The sequence below is a fragment of the Halichoerus grypus genome, chromosome 1, assembly GCF_964656455.1.
Source record: "Halichoerus grypus chromosome 1, mHalGry1.hap1.1, whole genome shotgun sequence".
Lineage (NCBI taxonomy): Eukaryota > Metazoa > Chordata > Mammalia > Carnivora > Phocidae > Halichoerus > Halichoerus grypus.
The window spans coordinates 162,627,475-162,650,428 of NC_135712.1; the positions used below are offsets into that span (position 1 = coordinate 162,627,475).

Here is a 22,954-nt window from a genome sequence, read left to right on the forward strand (position 1 = left end):
GCCTCCTCCTTTCTAAACTTTGCTCTGGTGCCCTAGGCATTGGGCAGATCAAGATGGGAGTTCTGACTTCAGTCTTCCTGGGTGCTTAGCCTCAGGCAGGCCGCTCACTTCCCTGCTTGAGCTTCAACTTCCTTCATCGGTAAAACAGTACTAAAAATCCCTTCCACAATAAGGCTCTTTGAGGAGTAAATAGAACACTATTTAGTGACAGCTAAGCACAAAGTAAATACCAAAAAATCTGGTCGCTGTAAATCGGGGAGAAACCAATCCTCGGCATTGTTGGCACGCGTTGCCGGCACCAGGTTGGATCTGTCCACGGACGTGCCAAAGCTGACCAGGTGATCTGCAGGTTGGTCTTCAGGCACAGCCAGTTCTGGCCGTGACCCCTGGAGCAGAGAGACAAGGAGCACTTCAGCTGGCCAAGGAGGGAGGCTTCATCCTGGAGCCTCTGTATCAGGGCTGATTCTGATGCCTATTCTAATCGCTTCTCGCTGTAATAACCAAAGAGGAAGCTCTTAAAATGGGGAATTATGTATCACGGTCGCTACAAAATAGCCCTGGGCCTGGCGCCAAGGAAAACAGTTCTCGGCGGCCGGCAAGGCAGCGGGCTGCTGGAGCGCCTGGGGGGGCTTCTTCCTAAGTGCTTACTGCACCGGGTTGGGGGGGGCGGGCCGCTGCGGGGTGACAGGTGGGAATCGGTGGGCCTCATCATGAGTCCGTGGAGATGGATGGTAGTACTCCAGGGAAGGTGGTGTCTGAGGTGGGGCTGGGCTGACAGAGGGGTAGGTCAGAGCTGAAGGTTCGGGCACGTTACGGTTACTGTTACTATCAGCTGTATGACCTCAGGAGTGTCGTTTGGCCTCCCTGGGCCTTGCTGATCTCACCCTGAGTAGAACTAAGGCCTTATATACCCCAAGGTCAAGGTGGGCCCCGATAATTATGGCAGTAACAACAGTAATACAGCGCTACTATTTAAGGAGTACTTGCTACTTGCCAAATGCTGTTCTAAGTACTTTCCATGCATTCTACACACACCCGCCCCCCACCATTCAGTCCTTATATCATCCCCATGAGGTGGGCATGATTAGCCCCATTTTACAAATGAGAACACTAAGGATCAGAGAGGTTGAGTGACTTGCCTGAAGACACCGAGCCGGGAAGTGGCTGTCAGCTTCTCGGCCAGGGCTCACACTCTAGTTCCTGCAGGGGTCAGGCTGCCACCGGAGGGCTCGGAGCAGCTGTGTTAGGGAGCCTGAGCCTGAGGCGTGGGATGGACGAAAGCAGTTCTGTGGAGCCAGTGTCCCAAGGAGAGGGGAGAATGGGGAGATGGGGGCGAGGCTGCGGTGAGGAGTTTGTGTTTTCTTCCAGGAGTGATGGAAGGTTGGGGGTGGGGGGTGCATTCTGGACTGATTATGCTCTAGACCTTGCCCCCAGCTGCTGTGCTGAGAACAGTTTGTGGGGGGCTGGTACAGTGTAGCAGCAGGGAGACCTGGGAGGAGGCTGCCGTGGATGCCCGGGCAAGAGCTGTCAGGGCCCCGACGGTGGTGGTTGCCATGGCGACGGAGAGATGTGGGTGGATGCCAGGAATGTACAGGAGGCAGAAGCCAAGGGGCTTTCTGCAGTGGGCTTATGCAGGCATGGGGCTGGTCAGACACCCCGGAGGGGCTTGGAAGAAGTCCCTTGAGAGGGAGGTGGGATGCCTGCCTCTGGATCTGGCCTCATTGAGAGGCATGAGTGAGTGAGTCTTGGGTGAGGCCATGGACCATGACCTGGCGGGGAGGGAGCCAGAGGTAGGGCTGCTGGCTGTGTGTTCTCGAAGGGCGCGTGGGCTTGTTTCGTGGCAGCCGTGGATGAGACAGGTGACGTAACAGAAGAACCCATCCCTGGATGCACTTGGGGTGAGGAGCGGGGACACCCCCATAATGCCAGATGCGTGACAAGCCCCAGTTCTGCCCCATTCAAGTCCCATCCCACATCCCGGCTCAGCCACGGGCGTTGGGAAGATGGGGTCCTGAGTGGAGAGGGGGCTGGAGGTCTCCCCTCGTGGGAAACCAGAGGCCAGAGCAGAGGGTCTCATGGAACTTGCTACCCCCATCCCCGCATTTCCGCAGGGTTCTCTGAGCGCCAGCCTGGCCGGTTGGTTTCGGGGCCCAGAGGGCAGAGCCAGGACTCTCAGGGTAGCCACAGGGAAGCAGACCCCGGCTCCTGGTGTCCTAGTGGGGAAGAACCTTCGCCATTCCCAGCTGCCTATGTGGGCAGAAGCCGGCCACCTCCCCCCCTCCTCCTGTCTGACCTTGTGAAGTGCCTTGCAGCCCCGAGATCCAAGGAGAGCCTGAAAGGGCGGAACCGACCCTCTTGGTGAGGAGGTTCAGGGGTCATTCCCTGAAAAACATCTTCACTAGGAGGGACTTGAGTCCCACATCCTCCAATTATGCTCCCATCCAGCCGGCCCACAATGGGCCGCCCAGATAACCATCGGGGGCTGCACATATTAATGCTGGAACAATGCTGGCCGCTGGGGCTATTTTTACAGTAGCCATACGCCCGGCCGGACCCCCACGTCGCCTCGAGGGAGCAGGGCAAAGAAAGGCTGTGCGGATGCCGCCGCCAGTCTGCGCTCCAGGAGACAGAGGAAGGGCTCAGCGAGCGCCCGACGGCTCCAGGAAGCCTTTTCTTGGTCTGCTCATGGCCAGATAGCGAAACAATCAGGGTCCCCCACCCCGAGCCAGGGAGAGGAAGGAGGCGTGGGGGAAATGGGGATTCTGTTGTGCTTTTGTGCCTCTGCTCCTCCAAGCAAGGCCCCTGCGGGCCCGGCTGCTGGGGCCAGGCCAGTGCACCTTCTCTCTGCACACCCCAGGTCCGCAGGCGGCCCCCGCCTCGCCCTGCCCCGACCGCCACCTATGCCAGGCAAGGCGCGGAGGCTGCGACATGACTGACGTCAGAGAGTTGGGAAGTGGCAGGCCTGGGGTTTGTACTTAGCAGCAGCTGCTTGCAGACCCCACCCTGAGCACCATTACGCATCAGTTCTCCTCCCGCGCTCCAGGTTCTGGGCACAGCAGTAGATAAGACAGGTTCTTGCCCCACGGAGCCTCTGTTCTTGTCAGTCGAGGGGGAGACTGTTAACAAGGAAGCAAGGACTCGAACAGACATGATCAGGTGGTGCTAAGCACTTTGACAAGGCAGACTCAGATCCCCACTGGAGACGTCCGCGAGCCGGGTGGCAAGCTGGCCCGGGTGTGCCCGGGTGACGGGGCTGCATCTGGTCCAGCTGATGGATCCCATAAGGAGTGTGAACCCAGTGTGGCCCGACGCCCTTCACATGTTTTGAAAAAACCTAGAAATCTCCACTTTCTCTGTTATTTCAGTGTCGGCCAACAGTTTGGATCATGAAGACAAGTAGTACCCCAGGCTGTTTGACTATGAGTTGGTCGCCTTTGCTTTCAAGCTTTTTATTCTGCAGATAAAGAAAGTGAGGCTCAAGGAGGGGTGGGTAGGCCCACTAGCTCTGGCTCCCCCAGCTCAGCTGTCTCCCGTGGCCTCTGCCATGTAGGGGTAGAGCCTCAAAGGCACCCTCTCCCCCTGGGCTGGGACTCATGGTGCTTTTGCCCTCAAGACCGAGGTGTGTGTGTGGGCGGGGGAGGGGGGGGCGGTTAGGACTCGGGGACCTGAGAAGTAGAGAAGGGAGATATTCTGCCCTGGCTGGTGGCAGCCTTCCTAAGCAGGGGTGGGCTAAGGGTGATCCTGAACAGCTCCTGGAGGCTTGGAGAATTGACCTCCCCTGGGCCCTTGCATTGCTGAACCCAATAGGGAGTCAGAGGGCAAAGGAGCCTGGATGGTATACGGGTTAGAGCAAGCCAGAGAGTGGATAGAGAGGGATGGACAAAGGAAGATTCACCTGCATTCTTCCATAATCCTCACAGTGCAGAGATGTGACTGGTTAATGAATTGCAAATATGTTTCATAAATACCCATTTTCCATACTTTGGTGGAAACCTCCTTTTCAAATACTGTTCCTATCTCAGCCTGAAACCCCACTCCTTATTCACTTATGTTTATCCATTCTTTAAAAGCTCGGAACGAACACCTCCTGTGGCCAGGCACTGTGCTGAGTCTTGAATGAAACGGGAGCCATCATTTTCTAGGCAAATGTGAGATGCAGAAACGGTATCTGCTCGTTGCTAGAAAATGCAGGCAGGCTGTTATTGGGAAGTTACCTTAGAGCTGCCCAGAGTGTGTCATATTTTGTAGAGATGATGCCAGGGTCGGGGGGGGGGGGGTTGGCTTCATGCTTCTCTGCCTGCGGGTATAGAATGCGGTGTGATGTGTGGGGATGACAGGCATGGGGTCCCTGCGCCTCTGTTGAGCAGGTGCCTGGGGAGCGGAAACGGTCAGTTCCTGAATCTCGAGGACCTGATCACCTAGAGGGGTCCGAATCACTCGGGTTGTTGTCAGAGCCGTGGACAGACGGGATGGCAGGCCCCTCGCCACAGGCCTGGGCTGGTCAGAGCCCGCCAGCCCATGGGTGAGAAAAGAGATGTGCCGAAGACGAACGGGCCATCCCTTACTGAGCGCACGCTGGCTTCTGTTTTGTCCCCCACAGAAAGCGAGGAGGACATGGCCACCAAGGAGAAGCTGCAGTGTCTGAAAGACTTTCACAAAGACATCCTGAAGCCATCCCCAGGGAAGAGCCCAGGCACGCGGCCCGAAGATGAGGCCGAGGGGAAGCCCCCTCAGAGGGAGAAGTGGTCCAGCAAGATCGACTTTGTGCTCTCCGTGGCTGGCGGCTTTGTCGGCTTGGGCAACGTCTGGCGTTTCCCGTACCTCTGCTATAAAAATGGTGGAGGTAAGCCTGGGCTGGGCTGGGCTGGGCAGCGAGTGGCCAGCAAGGAGAGGGAGGGGCCAGACCGTGGGGGCCTCTCTGTGCCCCGCTTTCCCAGGCCCCCACCTGGAACCTCTGTGTGCCCACCCCATCCCACCCCACTTCAGAGGCAATACATGAGCATGCCTGAGAGGCAGGTGACGTTCTCTCGGTGTCTTAACTCTGCAAACTCGGGCAGGTCCCTGACTCTCTCTGACCCTCCAGTTGATCCCCTCAGAAGAGAGGCAGTGAGGCCAGGCCCATGTGTCCCACAGATTCGCCCAGATCCATATGCTTTTGCTTTGGCTTTTTCTAACTTAACCCAAAGGCACTTCAAAAGCAAGCTTTGTTTCCCCCCGATAAATGGAAAACCAGTATCATTTGCTGTGATAGAAAGGTATCCAGGAAAAAAAAATACAGTGAAGGTATTTCTAGTACTTTTTAATTTAAAATTTTTCTCCCCTTGTATTGAGATATAATTGACTTATAACATGTATTAGTTTAAGGTGTACAACGTAATGAGTTGATACATGTGTATATTGCCAAATGATCACCACAATTAGTTCAGTTACCATCCATGACCTCACATAGTTATAACGTTTTTTCTTGTGATGAGAACTTGAGATTTACTCCCATAGCAGTTTTCAAATATGTAGTACAGCGCTATTAACTATAGTCACCATGCGGTAGGTCACGTCCCCAGAACTTAAACCTTGAAGTTGTCTCTTTTTGACCACCTTTGAAGATCATTTTTAAAATATAAGGCCCCTGTCTGGGTGTTTGGTTAGTTGGTTGGTTTGGGTTTTTGTGGGGTTTTTGTTTTTTGTTTTTTACACCTGCTGAAGGCTCTGAGCTAGAATCCTCTCCTGTTGGAGGTGTCAAAGTCCGGCAGCATGTGACAGAGACCTTCTCCCTGGTGCAGGAGAGAGCTCAAAGAGCCCTGGGCAGGGAGGAACGGCTCGGCCCTCGTGACGGCCTCAGTCGGAGGCTCGTATGGCAGCAGATGGCATGCCGCGGCCGCCCAAGTTAGAAGAACCACCTTTTGGGAAATTCTGCCTTAGAGCCTGGTTTCTTAACCTTTTGTAGGTCTCAGGCGCCTTTGGGACTCTGATGAGTGCCCTAGACGCTCCCCAGAACAAAGCACATAGCCATAGACCCAAGTTGCCCACAGTTTCAAAGGGTTTATGGACCCGCTGAAGCCATTAGTGGACACCAGGTAGGAACCCTCGCCCTGGCTCTTTGCCCTCACTCCTCCCCTGGCTCCCACCCCGAGCTGGAGATGCCCACCTCTTGCTTCTCATCACTGCACTCTTCCTCGCTAGTTCTTCTTAGCTGCCTGCCCTGGGCGGGCCTGGGGAAGGACGGGTGAAGGCTTCATGAGGAGGCCGTGTTTGAGATGGACGGATGTGGGGAAGGCAGGCAGGTAGTTGGCACAGCGTAAACAAAGGCTCAGAGGCTTAAAAAAGCACCTGGTGCATCTGGAGGAGGTGAGAAGGCCCCCTGGAAAAGTGATGTCAGCTGGACAGATGGGCAAGGCCTGGAGACTTTTCAACCAGGTCCAAGAGTTTGGCCTCTATCCCAATGTCCCTCACTCATTCTCTTGGATCTCATTGGCTGGGAGGGCTTGGGAGCGGCCCCCGTGACAGCCACAGCCTGACCCTCACCACTCTGCTCTCTCTGCAGGTGCATTTCTCATACCGTATTTTATTTTCCTGTTTGGCGGCGGCCTGCCTGTGTTTTTCCTAGAGGTAATCATAGGCCAGTACACCTCTGAAGGGGGCATCACCTGCTGGGAAAAGATCTGCCCCTTGTTCTCCGGTGAGTATGGGACAAAGGTCACCTGGGGCCTGGTGTTCATCGGTTCAGCACATTTTTATTGAGCACCTGCTATTTGCCAGGTACACTGGAGCCTCATGCAAGTCCACTTGTGCCTGTGCTTGACCCAGGGTAGCAGGTGGCACATTGTTCCCATGATGCTGCTGCCCATCATAGCTGCTCAGCACGTCCGGGCCGTTCCCACCTCTGGGTCGTTGAAGGATTGCAGCTGCTTAGCAATGTAGTGCAGAAGATAGGCGCTCAGATCAGGAGTCTGTATGGCTTCAAGTCCCACTTCCTCCTCTTGCTCAAACTCTTGTTATTTTGGAATAGTCACTTAATCTCTTTGGGCCTCAGTTTCTTTATCTATAAAATGGAAATAATGTGCTTACTTCATAGGGTCGCTATGAAGACAAAATGACATAGCTATGTAAAAGTGCTTTGTATACATAGTAAGCTCCAAATTAAGGGTAGCTTTATTATCATTACAACATTTAGTCCTGTGCCTCACACCTAGTATGCACTCATAAAATAATCACTGTTATGGTTATAATTGGCAGGGTTGGGAGGATGTGTGGATCTGTTCATTCATTCATCTATATAAATCCATCCATCCATCCAGTAAACTTTCTTCCATTAGTCAATGGTTAGACCAGCCATCCATCTTTCTGGCTAGCTATCCACTCATTCATCCATCCATTCATCCACCTAACCTTCCAACCAACCACCATCCATACATCCATCAACAAATTGGATATCCATCCATCAATCCAACATCCATCCACTCAGCTGTCTTTCCAACCAACCAACCAACGAACCATCCATCCATCTACTCATCTATGTGCCTAGCCATCCATTCATTGAGCTATCCCTCCTCTATACATCCTTCCATTCATCCACCTTATCGGACCATCCATTCTTTCATCATCCATCCAGTCATCCGTTCATCCTACAAATATTTGCTGGTCCTTGTTGAAGAGCCCCGTCTGGCCCCAGGCCTAGAGATACCAGGGTTGACTATGTGGCCTTGGTAGGTCTGGCCTCCCTCCTGATGCTCCTCTTTCTTGCCCACACCCACAGGCATCGGCTACGCCTCCATCGTGATCGTGTCCCTCCTGAACATATACTACGTCATCATCCTGGCCTGGGCCACATACTACCTGTTCCAGTCCTTCCAGTCGGAGCTGCCCTGGGCACACTGCAACCACAGCTGGAACACACCCCAGTGCATGGAAGACACTATGCGCAGGAACAAGAGCCTATGGGTCACCCTCAGCGCCAACAACTTCACCTCGCCTGTCACCGAGTTCTGGGAGTAAGGCCAGCCTCGCTGAAGGAAGGAGGGAGGACGTGGGTGGGGGCAGAGAGGACAGCCCACTCCCTCATCTTCTCCCCAGGGATGTGGTTGTCACTCTCTCGGGGTGGGGGGCGGGGAGGAGGGTGCGGATTTGGAGATAAATCCATGCCTTTGGTCTCAGACAGGCCTGGAACCGAATCCCAGTTCTGCCATTTTACTGGCTGTTTGAACTTCGGCAAGTCACTGCCCCTTTCTGAGCCTCAGTTTCTTTAACTGTCAAATGAGGGGAATGAATCGTTCCTACACCCGTATGCAGGTATATGTACTTCTGTTGTCTGAAAATGATATAGTTTTCTTAATGTATTTTAGAAAAAAATATAGTTAGCACGTCAAACCTGTTATTGCACAGAGAAAAATGCACATACGAAGCTGATATAGTTACTCAAGCGAAAAGGTGAGTCGATAGAGTAAAAAATATCTATCAGTTAGCTTTTGCTGTGTAACAGTCGCCCCCAAATTTGGTGGCTTTCAGCAACGACCATTTATTTGGCTCATGGTTCTGCTGATTGGCAGTTTGGACTGAGCTTGGCTGAGCAGTTCTGCCAGTCTTTGCGGGGCTCCCCCGTGGGTAGGTCAGCTGTAGGACATCAGGATAGCTCTTCTGGGGATTAGCTGGCTATTGGCTGGGGGGCCAGGGGCAACCGGTCCATATGGGCCCATCACCCAGTGGGCCAGCCTGGGCTTGTTCACGGGCGGCTCAGCACGTGACCACGAATGGGGGAGCCCCTGTGCAGGAGTTCTTTTCAAAACTCTGTCGGCATCATTTTCACTCATGTCCCATCGGCCAAAGAAAGCCATAGACTAACCCAATCCAGGAGGTGGGGAGAGAGGCTCTGTCTCTTTAGGAGAGGAGGGGAGAACCACCATGTCGTCAGCAGCTACGGGAGTATAGACGCAGGACAGACATCAGAAAGGCGGAATGTGGAGACCTGAAGTTTGGGTAACTCTTAGCTGACGTACAGGGGAGTCCTTTGAACACAGTGCTTGGAGACCAGTCGCAAAAGCACTCATGGGTCACTTTCCCTGCTCTTCATGATCTATGAAACTTGGGGTTCAGCACCTGCGTACAGCCCCAGTGATCCTGGAGATGAAGTTGATAGCGGGGGGCAGGAGACAGTATTAACGATGGGGGTGGTCCCTCATCATCATGAGATGATACTCCTTTTTGGGTCAGCTTTGCAGCTTCCAAGGGTCTTCCCACCTCTGAGAACCCAGCCCAGCAACGGACCCACAAGAGAGGGGGTGGCCTGCTGGCCGGTCCCAGCCATGCTTGAGGGCCAGGGCCAGGAAATCGTGGGCAAGCAAGGGTCAGGTGGTCCTCAGTCAGGGGGTCCCTGTCCTTGTCATGACACGCAAGCCTGTGGTCGATGCTCACAAGTCCCTAGGCCTACTTGGACAGGGGCTCTTTCTTTGTGTGTACATATTTTCCACTTGCAGACAAAGAGCACATTACAAGCACACTCATCACCCCCTCCACGCCACACCCTCTGGAGAGCTGAGTTTACAGACAAAGAAATGCGGGCACTTCATTCTTCTCACTTGAATGGGGCCCGAAACCACAGCCCTGTCTGTCCTAGGCTGTTCCTGGCACAGCCTGACCACCCACAGCCCACCCCGCCCAGGACACTGGCACTCAACCAGCCACTTGGGTGCCTGCTGGAGCCTTACTGCCTCGGGCCTGGGTTGGTTGTCCGGGCTTTCATGAACCCTCGGTCTGTCACCTCTAGCTTGGGCAGGTGCTGTTGCCCCTCTGGGCCCCGATGGCCTCACCTGTGCTTGGGGAGATCCTAGCACTGCCCTCCCAGCGTTGTGGGGTTGCTCTAACTGAATGAGACTGTGCATGGCCAGTCCTGAGAAGCTGCTTGAGAAATGCAGGCCATTATTATCTATTTAGTGCCCTCATAGTGGATCAAACTGCCCTCCAGGGGCGTTTGGAACTCAGGTGATCTGACCTTCAGAGGGACAAAGAGTGGCCCCTTCTCAAATGCCCATACCCTCCCCCTCCGCCCCTGCCATTGCAAATGGGGCTGTCCTTCTGGCTCATCTCTGCTGTCATAGGCCTGAGGGCTCTCGGGAAGGGGCTCCCGTGAACCATGAGGTCCTCAGGGGGTCCAGTTGTTCCCCATGCCTTCTCACCCACCTGTCCCCTACACTCAGCCCTCCTGGGAGTTCTCGGGCTCCTGCCTTCCAGAATCCTCATTCTGAGCACCCAAGCTGCCCTTTCTGGCCTGGAAGCCGTGAAGATAGGATTTATCTTTGGAAATGTCCTGGGCTTGCAGGCAGCTTCCCAGGGCCCACAGGATCCGGATGGACTTTCTCAGCCCACAGAGCACTGGCCACCTGCCTGGTGCTCACCTCCCATTCCAGCCTTCGGGTCCTAGCTGAACTTTGTGAGCCCACCTGAACATCCAAAAAGAACTTGCCCTCTTTCTGGAACCCTGGGGAGGACTGGGGTCCACAGAGCAAGAGCCTGGAATGCAGGCTTAGTTGAGGAGACCAGGCCCGCCGCCACGCATGAGCAGAGGCTGAGGCCAGTGAGTAGGGCTGGGGGCTTCAGTGCAGTGCAGCCCTGGGCCAGGCCTACAGGTGAGAAGGGCCCAGTCCCCAGCCTTCCAGAGCCTTCCCTTCTCCTGCACGTGAAAGAGGGGAAAGGAAAGAGAACTAACGTGGAATAACTAGCTCCCATGAGCGTTGTGCCAGGGACATGTCCCTCTCTTTGGCATTTCATCTTTGCAGAGACCCTTCAGGTGGGGAAGTGCATGGGAATCCTCCCAAATTCCTGCCTGCCTCAAATCTCACATCCAGTTCCCAGATGCTCTGGGCTCTCCCTTTCAAGTATACCCGGAGTCTGACTACTCTCCCCACTTGCAGTCCACCCCCCCTCCATGGGACCCCCAGCATCACTCCCCCAGACCCCAGCACTGGACTGTCCTCTCCCTGCCTTACCCTTGCAGCTCTGAAGTCAACCGTGAATCCAAACATGGCATTTGTCAGCTCAGAACCCTCTCGTGGCTTTTCCCATACTATGATCTGGCTCAGCCAGAGAGGATTAAGTGAGAGTGTTTGAACACAGTGAGTGCTCACTGGATGCTGATTCTTCTTACTGATTCCATGTCTGCCTCCACTTGGCTTCGGAGCCTGGAGCAGCAAGTTAACTACCCCTCTCAGGCCTAGTTTCCTCATCTGCAAATGAAAGGGCCATATGAGCTGGGCTCTGAGGCACAAATAGGAGCTCACTAGGCTGAAAAGGAGAGCCAAAAGACATTCTGGGGGGAAGGAACAGCCCATGCCGAGGCATGGCATTCTGAACACACACAAGTGTTTGGGAACCGTTAAGTCATGAGTTTGGCCAGAGCATAGGACACATGGGACCAGGAGAAGGTTTGAGGCCTCGAATGTTAGCCTGGTAAGTTTGAGCTTTGTTCTCTAGGAGGGGGAACCATGGAAGGTATACGAGAAGGGGAGTGACATGATTGAATCTACTCAAGGAACACACTAGTGGGAGAGAGACTAGGACATATATTAAGCACCAACTGTATACAGGGCCTCACAGGGTTCAGCCATCAGTGGGTCTGGGTTCCGGGGTGAAACAGTTTCTATGATTTCCCCCGAAAATAGCCACTGGCCCTACAGTGACTGGTTCTGGGGTTTCCATCAGGAGAGGCTCCCGGGGACATGACTGAGGTGGCAGTGACTGGTGCCAGGTTAGGCTGCCGAGCAGTGAGGATACTCTCAGAGTGCTGGTCTCCACGCCCCTGGAGCCAAAGCCCAGCCCCAGCCGATGTTTATCTCCACTTCTCTCACCTGCAGCAGACGTGTGGGTCCTTGAGGTGGACCAATACCCGACGGGTGTCTGGGAGCTCCCTGGGAATCAAGATAACACGGCACCGTGAAAGCTGAGACTTCCGTATGGCCCTGGACAGGGAAGGAATTTGCTGATCATCCCTGCCAGCCGCCCTCCCCCTCTCTTGTTTTACTAGAGGAGAGAGTTGGGAGCATGGGTGATGCTCCGGTCCCTTAGAGCAGGGGGCCTGCCTCTGGCCCCCACACGTCCCAGCTGCATGACCTCAGGGCAGTCACCTCACCTCTCTAAACCTTGAGGATAGCATGGTTCCAACACCTCACAGTCTGGCTCGAGTTAAAGAGCTAGGACAAGTGATGTGCTAAGGACAGGGCCTCCAGTCATGGCTCATTGGGTATGACACTGAGGACCAGAGAGGTTAAGTGACTTGCCCAAGGTTACACAAGCAGCTAGCTAGAACAGAGCTCCCAGCCCTCACCTCCGACACCGGTCTCTGTGTCGCCACCAGCTACAAGTCCACGGCCACAGGTAACATTGTGCCGTGTGTGTGTGACCCACTCTCAGGGGGGTCTTCTCTTGGTGTGGACCCACCCCATCTGCAACGCTAAAGCACCATTGTCAGCAGGAGCCGGCGAGATGTCCTCTTACAGAGCCCCGTGAAAGCCACCGGGGCCCCTGAGACAGTCATTTCACGATAGCTTCATGATTTGACTCAGAGTTGCTCTGTGACGGAAAACAGAGCTTCTGCCCCCGGTTAACCTCATCCTGCTGGTCCCTGCTCTGGGGTCCTCGCTCTGTCCCGAGGGTCCTGCTTCACCCTAGCCCTGGAAGACAGGCGGGGCCAGATCTGGCCGGAGCCATGCCTTCCTCCCTGGTTCCTCCCGAGCCCCCTGGGAGCTCAGCACGTATCATTAGACTTTATTAGAATCAAAGAAATGAGTCATATTTGCAAACAAGCCGTGCTCAGCCAATCTTCCTCTGCAGCTGTCGGAAGGAGGAGGCGGTGGAGAAAGCCTTGTGTGGCCCCATGCTCAGGGCGGACGGGCTCTTTTATAATTGTTGCCTCCGCCAGTCTCCAGGGAAGAGCCATGGCCAATAAATGGCTGGCCGGCAGTCAAAAGGAAACGATTTGGCCCACTCGGAGGACGTATTTACATCTCTGAGTGCCGGCTGGACGGCAGCGGGGCGGCCGACTCACAACAGACGTCCAGGCGATTCTTTTTTGGATCCCACCCTGGAATGAATCATTACTATTCTTGGACAAGAATGCAGCTCACCTCTGGTTCTCCTCCCTCTGTATGAGCGATGCGGGGAAGCCTGGGATTCTGAGGGCCCTCATGAAGGGCAGAATAGGACCAGGCATATGGGTGGCTGGTCCCAGGGCAGCATCAGAAAAAGGGATCCAGGCCCGGGGTTGATTTTTATCTGGGTCATGTCAGGTGAATTCCTGAACCTCTCTGAGCCTCAGTTTCCCCATCAACCAAATGGGTATGATTACTTTACTCAGTTAATGCCTATTGAACACCTACTCTGTGCCAGGCACTGTTCTGGATCCAGCAGTGATCAGACACAGGCCCTGCCTCCGTGGAGATGGCATTCTAGTAAGACAGACGGACATTAAATGGATAGCACAAATATAATTGTAATATAAAAGCGATGACAAATGATGAAAAGTAAAGCCAGGGCAGAGGAAGGAGAGTGACCAGGGATACTTTTTATACGATGGCCAGGAGAGGCTGCCCCAGTGAAGTAGCATTTGAACAGAGACCTGAAATGACACAGGGAGGCAGTTGGCATGTCATATAACAAGTGACTGACGAAACAACCTGTTCAAAGGTCCTGAGGCAGGAATGTGCTCAGTCTATTCAGAGATCATACCAGAAGACACTGGCTGAAGGGGCCATATGGGGGATGAGGTTCAAGATGGGACAAGCATACATAAACTTGTCCTGGACATGTCTCATTTATATACCTGTGGTCCCAGTGTCCTTATTAATAGGTCTGAATGATAAGAGTATTTGGTCACCTTATTCAGGGAGGCCAAAAGGGATGGGGCAGGTTAGGGGGGCCTTTTAGCCAGGTAGGTGGGAGCCATGGGAGGATGTGGGACAGAGGAGTGGTGTGACCCGTCTTTGGGTCTGGACAGATTCTCTCTCGATGAGAACAGACCTGGGGGGGAGGGTGACCGTGGAGGCAGGAAGACAAGTGGGGAGCCCACTGAAAAAGCTCTGGGAAGCAGTGGGGGTCCAGACAGGAGTGGTGGCAGTGCTGGGGACATGTGGCTGGATTTGGGGTACCATGCAGTCTCCTGGGGTGGTTAGGAGACTGCTGAGGGGCAGTGCACCATGGCTGTCCCTCTGGGGCACAGCACTCTACAGTGTACTGAGCCCTCTCACGCACCACCGTGGGAAGGCCCAACAGATCCCTGTCTGCTGTTCTGGGGCTGAGGCTGTGGGAGTCCCACGTGGGAGGGACTTGTGGAGGGTCCTTCACGCGGGGGTCCCTTCAGAAAGGGGTTCGGATAGCCGCACACGCTCTCCGGCCTCCACGGCTACCCAAAGCTATCTTTGGAAAGGATGTCGGTCACTTTGGCCCCGAGCCCACGTTGGGCTCTGTTTTGACAACCCCTGACTGATGAGACACATTCATTCCATTCCTAGAACGTCTGCACGGCCCATTACAAACATTTTCAAGACTTCTAAATAATTTTTATAAAGGTGCTATTAAAAACATTGAATCATTCGTCTAAAAACATCAAACATTCAAAGAGAAAAACATTCAAGTAGAAAAAATGATACCCAAGGCCAAGTGCGCTCCCCTCCCCCGCGTCCCCACCACCAGGTCCCCCCTCCCCACAGGCAGCGACTGACTGCAAGCAGCGGCGTCTTGTGTGTCCTGCCAAAAATAGTCTGTGCGCATTCAAGCACAAATGTACATCCACCCCCTTCCCTTTTTAACACAATAGGGAGCATGCCATAAGCGCGGTTCACCTTGCTTTGTTCACTTATTTTATCTCCAGGATATCGTTTCTTAACCTGCGCACAGGGAGCTTTCCCACCACCTCGAGGGCCGGGTGACATTCCACTGTGTGTCTTCTCTGTGCTGCGGAGCCCCTATTGATGGCCGTTTGGGTGGTTTCCAGTCTTTTGCTCCTACAGAGGGTGCTGTGATGACTAGCTCGGGCTGGACCCCGTCGTTGGCCACCCGTGCAAGAGTTATCATGGGAGAGAGGCTCGGGAATGGCATATTGCTGGGTCAAAGAGAACATGCCTTCTAGTGTCACCCGGAGGTGTCATGAGCTTCTCCAAGGAGATGGCCACCAGCGGTGGAGACTCGGTTTCCCCGTTGTGGCTTCCGTAGCTGGTCAGCTGCCCAGAGCCAGCCTGCCTGCCATCTGTGGCTGGCCCCGCTGGTTTACGGAGCGCAGGAGTAGGAGAAGGCAGAAAGGGTGTCCGGGAACCGAGGGGCTCGGTGTGGTCTGAGCTCTGCGGATTCAAGCTTCTCAGCCGACCTGGCCTGAAGAGAAAAGAAAAGGCGGGGCCCCTCCTCAGCATTAGCTGAGCACCTGCTGTGTGCCCGCCTGTGAGATCCTTGTCCTCGGGCCGTCCGGAGGCTGGTAGGCAAGACAGCCTTTTCACCCGGAGGTGACATTTGGCGGGAGCGGGTGGCCGGGGAGACGGCCGGGGACTCCAGTCAGGTGTCCGCCGAGCAGCAGGAAAGGCTTCCCTGGCAGCACGAGGACCGTGTGGCTGCCGCGGGCGCCAAGGTGTGGAGGTGGAGAAGCACTCTCTCTCCCTGACGCTGCCCATTCACAAGGAAGCCTTGGCCGCTGCCCAGCGTGCCCCGGGCCTTCATTGAAGGCGCCGGGCGCTGGAGGCTGCACGGGGAAGGCCTTTTTGTTCTAAGCAGCCACCGCCGCCAGCCCCACGTGCTTGGCAGGGCCCCAGCCGGGGCGCGGTTGGCGGACGGCCTGCCTCGTGGGGATGCCCCCTGGCTTGAGGCTTCGGGGGACCCTGGCCCACAGCAGGGGGACGGGGCAGATTCTTTTCAAAGTTTAGGCTCTATTCTCCCTGCTTATCAGAGGAGCAGTGCGGGGGAGTCCACAGAGCAGTGGCTTTGGGAGTCCGGCAGGCTTGGGTGTGGGGTGCTAGTTCTGCCCGCCGCTGGCTGTGTGTCTGTGGGCGGTTGAATCTTCCAGGCCTCGGTTTTCCCCGTCTGTAAAATGGGGCAAATGACCTCTCGTCCTTGGATCAGATGAGATAAACTGGAAAGGCCTTGTGGATGTTCCGAGCACACATCGTCAGAGGTGCCCGAGGGGAGCCCCTTGATGTCGGGGTTCTCACCAAAAAAAAAAAAAAGGACAGGAATGCTGCCCCTTTTTAAGGTGAATGGAAAGATTTCATGACTTGGTTCTGAGTGCCGTGTGAACTTGCCTGTCACCTCAGTTGAGTCCTTGGTTCATTCACTCAACAGGTATCTACTGAGGCCCTACTATGTGCCCTGTGTCATTCTAGGTGCTGGGAGCACGGTGGCGGCCCAAAGAGAGGCCTCACTTGGATGCCACTTGAGATGGGGATCTTGGGTTTATTCAAGGTCCACATGTTGAAGCTTCTGTGGAAAAAAAAAAAAAAAAGGAAAAGCAATGAAGTATCCTGGCCCAGCGGGGTTTCCGAGACCCAGAGCCCTGACCACTGACTGGCTGGGAGCAAGGGAATGGTCTGGAATGCATTCCTAGGCAGCAGCCTGGGGGCAGAAGCTGTTATCTGTGTTTTACAGAAGAGGATATTGGGGCACGAAGTCACACCCCCTCTCTGCCTCTTGGGCTGGAGTGTGGCCTTGAAACCAGGAGCTAACTTTGGTCAGAAGGAATCCCCGCTTTTCCCAGGGGAGCACAAACTGCCTGTCTCCCGTGGTCAGCAGCCTAGGAGTCAGGGGACGGGGGACCCTGATGGAGTGAGGGGGCCGGGCTGACGTCCCTGTGCTTGATGCGCCCGCCCTTGGTCACTGCTTCAGTATCAGAGCTCTGGGACCATGGGGACAGTTTCTTGGCATTGAGTTTCGTGGCTTCTGGCTGCCAGCACCCTGTGCTGCCCCACCCCAACTTCAGATGGCTTCGGCCCCTCAGGGATGTGTCTGCGAGCAGGTGCCCATAGGCGTCTTCTGCAGGTCAGCGAGGTTCTTGGACTCCAAAGGCCCAGCATCTGCGGCGTGATGCTGGGCAGGGCTGGTGGTTGCCCTGTGCCGATTAGCTTTCAGACCGTCTACCTGCCTCCTCCTGAGACCTTCACAATCCTGCAGGGAGTCGGGGGCAGGAGGCCAGCACTGCTTAGGTGCCGAGAGCTGCTCTGGGCGTCTCAAGGCTAGGATGGAAACAATAAGGTTTACCCAGTGCTGGCTGCACCCCAGATCTTATCGTTAGTACTTTGTGTGGGTTTTCTCTTAACAATGATCCCTGTAAAGAGGTGGGCAGGTGCTCTGTGGCCACATATAGAACAAACACTTTGCCCTCTTGAGGCGTACATTTTCATGGAGATCCAGATAAGAAACAGGGGTGAATAACATAAAAGAGGACTGGGACAGAGAGTGTAAATCAAATCCATTGATTTTACACGGTAGAGCCTAGTTTGAACCCATTGTTTGGCCCACAGTGGGCACTGAAGAAGGGTCTACTGAGAATCGATCACATGGGAATTAGTACCCATTTTACAGATGAGGAAACTGAGGCTTAGAGATGTACTTAACTTGCCCGAGGCCAGGCGGGGTTGATCCCAGGTTCACCTGAGGTAGGAGTCCGAATCTATCCCCTTGTTGACTTCTCCACAACCCTGTGACGTGGGTGGGTACTGCTTCAGAGACCCATGGGGATTCCAGGGCTTGGAGAGGCGAGGGGGCTTGTGGAAACACGGCACCTGAGCCAGGGTTTCAACCCCAGGCTGTTGGAGCCCTGGCCTCAGCTCTCTCTGCCCCAGGGCCCAGCCCGACTGACTTGTGGCTCTGTTTGCTTGAAGGCGCAACGTGCTGAGCTTGTCTTCAGGAATCGACGACCCTGGCTCCTTGAAGTGGGACCTTGCTCTCTGCCTTCTCCTTGTCTGGCTGGTCTGCTTCTTCTGCATCTGGAAGGGCGTCAAGTCCACGGGGAAAGTGAGTTGTGCGTCTGTCCCTCCCCTGCCTCAGGGGGGTCTACCCTCAGCAGAGACTCTATCCCCATCCCCCCAGGCCCTCCTGCTTGAAACTGGCCCAGACCGAAGAGCCAGCGTAGGTTGCTAAAGCAGTCCTCTGAAAGAAAATAAGGCCTGCTCTGTTGCATTTGCCCACTTCATGGTGTAAATACTCCCACCATGTCTGATTTCAAGTTACCGATGGTTTAACAACTAGCTAACAAGATTCCTGAAAGTCAGGTGCTGGGCTCTCTGGAGCCTGCACAAGCTCCCATACACCACTGGTTCCCATATCAAGGTGTTGGTGGTAATGCAGATGTTAGCAGATAACAAACATTGGCATTGATAAGCTAGCAGGTAGCAAGGTGACCTGGCGACTTACTGTTGATTACCAGTGATCCACCCACAACACGGACCCTTGCTTGGCAGAGTGTGCCCCGACTGGCAGCATCAGCATCCCCCACAGACTTGCTAGACATGCAGACCCACGGGCTTGCCCCGCACCTACAGAATCAGAACCCACGGTTGAACGTTATCCCCGGATAATCCAAATGCACCTGGAGGTTTGAGAAGCACAGGCTTGGAATTTGGCTGCTAAGTCTGATTAACCGAATTCTCTTACAACTAACACTTGGGCTGGAGACTAAGATGTTAGTTATTAAGGAAAGTTTTCGGTGATGATTAAGTCATTTGCTCATAACCAAGATGTTAGTTGTTAACCAAACTGTTAGCCGTCGCTGAAATATTCGTGGCTGATTTAATATGTTACACGATGACTAGAACATTAGCTATTTTTTTTTTTTTAAAGATTTTATTTATTTATTTGACAGAGAGAGAGATAGCGAGAGCAGGAACACAAGCAGGGGGAGTGGGAGAGGGAGAAGTAGACTTCCTGCCGAGCAGGGAGCCCGACGTGGGGCTCGATCCCAGGACCCTGGGATCATGACCTGAGCCGAAGGCAGACGTTTAATGACTGAGCCACCCAGGCACCCTAGAACGTTAGCTATTAACCAAGGTGGTAGCTGATCATTAAAATGTTAGCTTATCATTGAGGTTTTAGGTATAACTGGTATATTTCCCATAATGAAAACGACAGCCTATAACTAAAACACTTCCTGTTAACTTAGAGTTGAACAATTACCCAAGAACCAAGACCCTGGCCGGTATCGTGGTCACTGTGATGTGGTCATGCGGAAGGGTCTGTGGTGATCAGAGGTGTGAGCCTGCACCGAAGGCTCTAGGCCAGAGAGAGGGAGTTGGCTGATCTGCCTTTATATGGCCCCCACCTAGCATTTCCCTCCTATCACTTGCATCTTGGCAGGGGGAACATCTCTTTAAGGTCTAAAAGCCCCCGAAGGTCCAAAGAGTAAGTTAAGGTGGCATTTGAGGTACGGTGACGGGCAGGGGTGACATCACTTGGAGAAGGGGCCTTTGCTGCACTGGAATTTACATTAAGGACCATGCTCTCCTGGATGAAGAGCCCCTTAAGTGAAATCGTGGATCTGAACAGATCCCAGCATTTACTTCAGGGCAAGATCTGGGTCCCCAGGATTGCAGAGGCAGAATGGGGATGAGTCTGGAGCAGGGCCCTCTGCCTGTTCCTAAAACCCAGTCTGGAAAGGAAGCAGGCGAGGCTGACATTGTCCCACCGGGACAGGCAGGAAGGGGGCCCCTCGAGCAGTCCCCACAGAGCCTTGGGGTGCTCGTTCACCGGTGTTGGCCCACCTCCTCCTCTGTCTTGTGTGCAAACCATTTCCTTACCGCCTTTCTTCAAATGAGGAGGGAGCTGAGCTGGGAGAGGTGAAGTGATTCGTCTGGGGGCACTGGACTCGAAGCCCTGGTTTCCTCTTCTACAGAAGGGTGAAGGTGAAGGCTCCAACAAGGTGTGCTCTGCACCCAGCACCAGTGCTTGGCAGAGAAAGGGCCCTAAACACCAGTGCTCTCTTCACTGTGCCTCCCGTTTCCCCATGTGGAGGTGAGTTTATCTGGAAGTTTCTGTGGAGCACTCGTCCCGAACGATGCTGGAGACGTGATCATTTCCTGATGCACTCATACATTTTGAGCCTCTATTGTCCGTCAGGCACTGTTGTAGGACTAGGGTCCCGGGACACTCGGGAGTCCACAGAACAGACAGAAATCTCTGTGGTGCGGGAGCTGACAGATTTGTTGGTTGTGACAAGGTGAGTGCGTAAAATATCTAGGAGTCAGGTGTGGACTGAAGAATAACGTGGTGAAGGAGGACGGGAAGTGTTGGGGTACACTTTTAAATGAGGTGGCCAGGCAGGCTCACCAAGAAGGGGGACTTTGGGACACAGATCCGAAGGAAGTGAAGGGTAAGCCACGTGGGTATCTGGAGGAGAAAATATTCCAGGGAGAACAGCCAATGCAAAGGCCCTGAGGTATATCTGACCCAAACCTATGGGGGAGCCCCCAGTCTGATGGAGGAGGCTGATGTTTCCCAGAAACAGCAGGCAACCTTTAAGATACAATAGAGGGGGCAGGAGGATAGAACCAAATCGAAAAGTAGAGGGTACCGGGCTGCAACTGCGGCCAGTTGAAGACGTGACTTGACAGAGGTCCCCCTACCCTACCCCGCCCCTGGAGACAATCTCCTCCTCACGCTCCAGGCCCCTGAGGGGCGGGCATGGCTCCCAGAACAATAGCAGAGCCTGGGCCAGCCCCAAGAAGCCAAGACAAACACAGTAAGGCTCTGTGGACTTCCTTGAGCTCCATGGCCCGCCTGCCCGCCCGCCGCCCGCCGCCAACCATGGCTTCCAGCCCTGGCCACAGACCAGGTTCACGGCCACCGTGGGGGCTGGGACCATGGGCAGCAGGACGGACCTCATCCTGGCCCTGGCCGTGCTTCAGTGGCTGACCCTGGGCCAGCAGGGGGTGGATGGAGGGAGGGCCTGGGCGGCTCAGGACCCAAGTTCAAGTCACTTTGCCTCTCTGAGCCTCAGTTCCCCCTTTTGTAATTGTCATCATTCCAAGGGTCTGAACCTTGGCCCAGAATCTGCAGGGGCTTCATTCATACACCAGACAGTGATAACGACGGCGAAGGCAGTGTCGTGCGCGCACGCCAGGCCCCGGTCTCAGGGCTGTCCATTACAGCTCATTCCATCATCCTCATGTTCTGAGGTGTCGGTGGCCAAGTGGGATTTGAACCCAGGCAACCCAGCTCCCCACCTTGGTGCCCTGCATTCTTCCACCTCCTAAGCATCACCTGCTGCCTGCCCTCCCCCTCGGCTAGCCTGACCGTGGGGACGGGAGGCAGGCGTGTCCTTGCTCACAGCGCATGAGGCCAGGAAGGTGCCAAGTCCAGACCGTCGCGCAGGAAGTACAGTGCTGGGGACCCGAAGGGGGGTACGGTCATCACGGACATGAGCACAGACGTGTCCTGAGGCTGCAGCCCCAGCTCTTCCGTCTCACACTTGAAAACAAAGTGGGGGCGGGGGCAGTCAGAGTCGGACCTGGTTTGGGATCTCAGTTTTGCTCCCACAAGCTGCACGACTTTGGGGACGTCCCCTTCCCTCTCTGAGCCTTGGTTTCCCCTTATGTGAAAGGAGTTAGCGATGCCCCCCTCACACACACAGGGGTGCCGTGAAGACCCTCGGGGCCTGCCTAGGTGCTGGGCACAGACCCGTGGCCCCACCTCTAGGAGCCTCCATCTTTGGGATGAGTGACCCCTGCTGCCCAGGCCTTTACCCCCAAAGGAGGTTCAGGGCGGCAGTGGGAGACTAGCCCATCTCCCTCCTGCCTTGTGGGCCACTCTCTCCCCGCCGTCCCTAGGGGAATGAGGAATAGTTGTCCTTGCAAGTTTCCAGGGCAGTTGGGCCACAGGGCTTTTGGGTCAAGGGCTCAGAGGAACCACAGAGGCTTGCCAGCAAGAGTGGAAAAATACCACGTCCCGTGGCAAGGCCTGCTGGGCCACCACTAGAGGCCCACTGGCGGCGGCTGGCACCAGCTTCTCCCGTGAGGATCCCGGGGGAGTCACGGAAAAGTTGAGAGAATGGCTCTCAGGGGCTTGTCCTCAGAGCAGCAAATTCTGCAAAACAAGGGTGGCTTCCAAAGAGGCAGATGAGGTGGCGTGACTAGGTAGGGCTGTGTGAGCAGGTGGGGCTGTCTTCTTTTGGATCGGGGGACGAACCGCAGTAAAGTGCACACACACGCACACACACACACACACACACACACACAAAAGACCCGGGACTCTGAAGCCAGCTGGCAGGGGTCCCATCCCACCTCTTCCACCTACTAGTGCTGTGACCCCAGGCACCTGACGTCACCTCTTGGGGCCTGTTTTCTCCTCTAGACAATGCAGGTAGTTCACTTCCCTCCCTCTTCAGGTTGTCGTGAGGATGAAATGAGTTAACGCACATAAAGCTCTTAGCATAGTGCCTGGTACACAGTAAGTGCTCCCTAAGTGCTTGTTAAACAGATTTAATACACGAAAACAAGGGAAGCCACCCCCATCCCGGGGTGGTTTCCTGTGTCCCTGACACAAAGCCCTCTGGCCAGAGCCTGGTTGCCCAGCCCAGTGGGACCCGGCTGGCTTTGGGGACAGCCACCAGCCCCTGGGTGTGGTCCACAGCAGGGCCCAGAGGTGGGAACCAGTGGAGGGCCTGTCTGCAGGAAGGGAGGAGCAGCCTGGGGGGCAGGGGTGGGGGCATGCTGGTTTTCTTTCTTTCACCCCTTCTGTGGCTTCCTGACCTGCCCCCTTCCTCCAAGCCTGCCTTCTTGTCCTTGGGAAATTGGGAGGGTTCTCTGCCTCAGGAGAAGAAGATGGGGTGGCTGGGGAAACTGAGGCCCAGATGGAGAAAAGGCATCGGGGGCTGGGGGGGAACCACAGAGGCAGGGGTAGGGCCCGCCCTGTAGCCTAATGGGATCAGCAGGAGAGTCCTCACTGCTCAGGTTTCTTGAGGATGGCGAGTGAGGTAAGCACCCTTATTTTCCTCCTCCTACAG

General features: G+C 54.9%; 1 protein-coding gene across 2 annotated transcripts in view; it reads left to right on the forward strand.

Moving 5' to 3' along the window:
• SLC6A6 (solute carrier family 6 member 6) overlaps positions 1-22,954 on the forward strand; it is an 84,186-nt gene that overhangs the window by 36,295 nt on the left and 24,937 nt on the right. For both annotated transcript variants that reach the window (XM_036073651.2, XM_036073653.2), the window contains 4 exons: positions 4,601-4,843; positions 6,542-6,676; positions 7,754-7,988; positions 17,841-17,973. In XM_036073651.2, coding sequence (XP_035929544.1) covers positions 4,615-4,843; positions 6,542-6,676; positions 7,754-7,988; positions 17,841-17,973 — 732 coding nt within the window. In that variant the 5' untranslated portion in view covers positions 4,601-4,614. The remainder of the gene's footprint in view (positions 1-4,600; positions 4,844-6,541; positions 6,677-7,753; positions 7,989-17,840; positions 17,974-22,954) is intronic.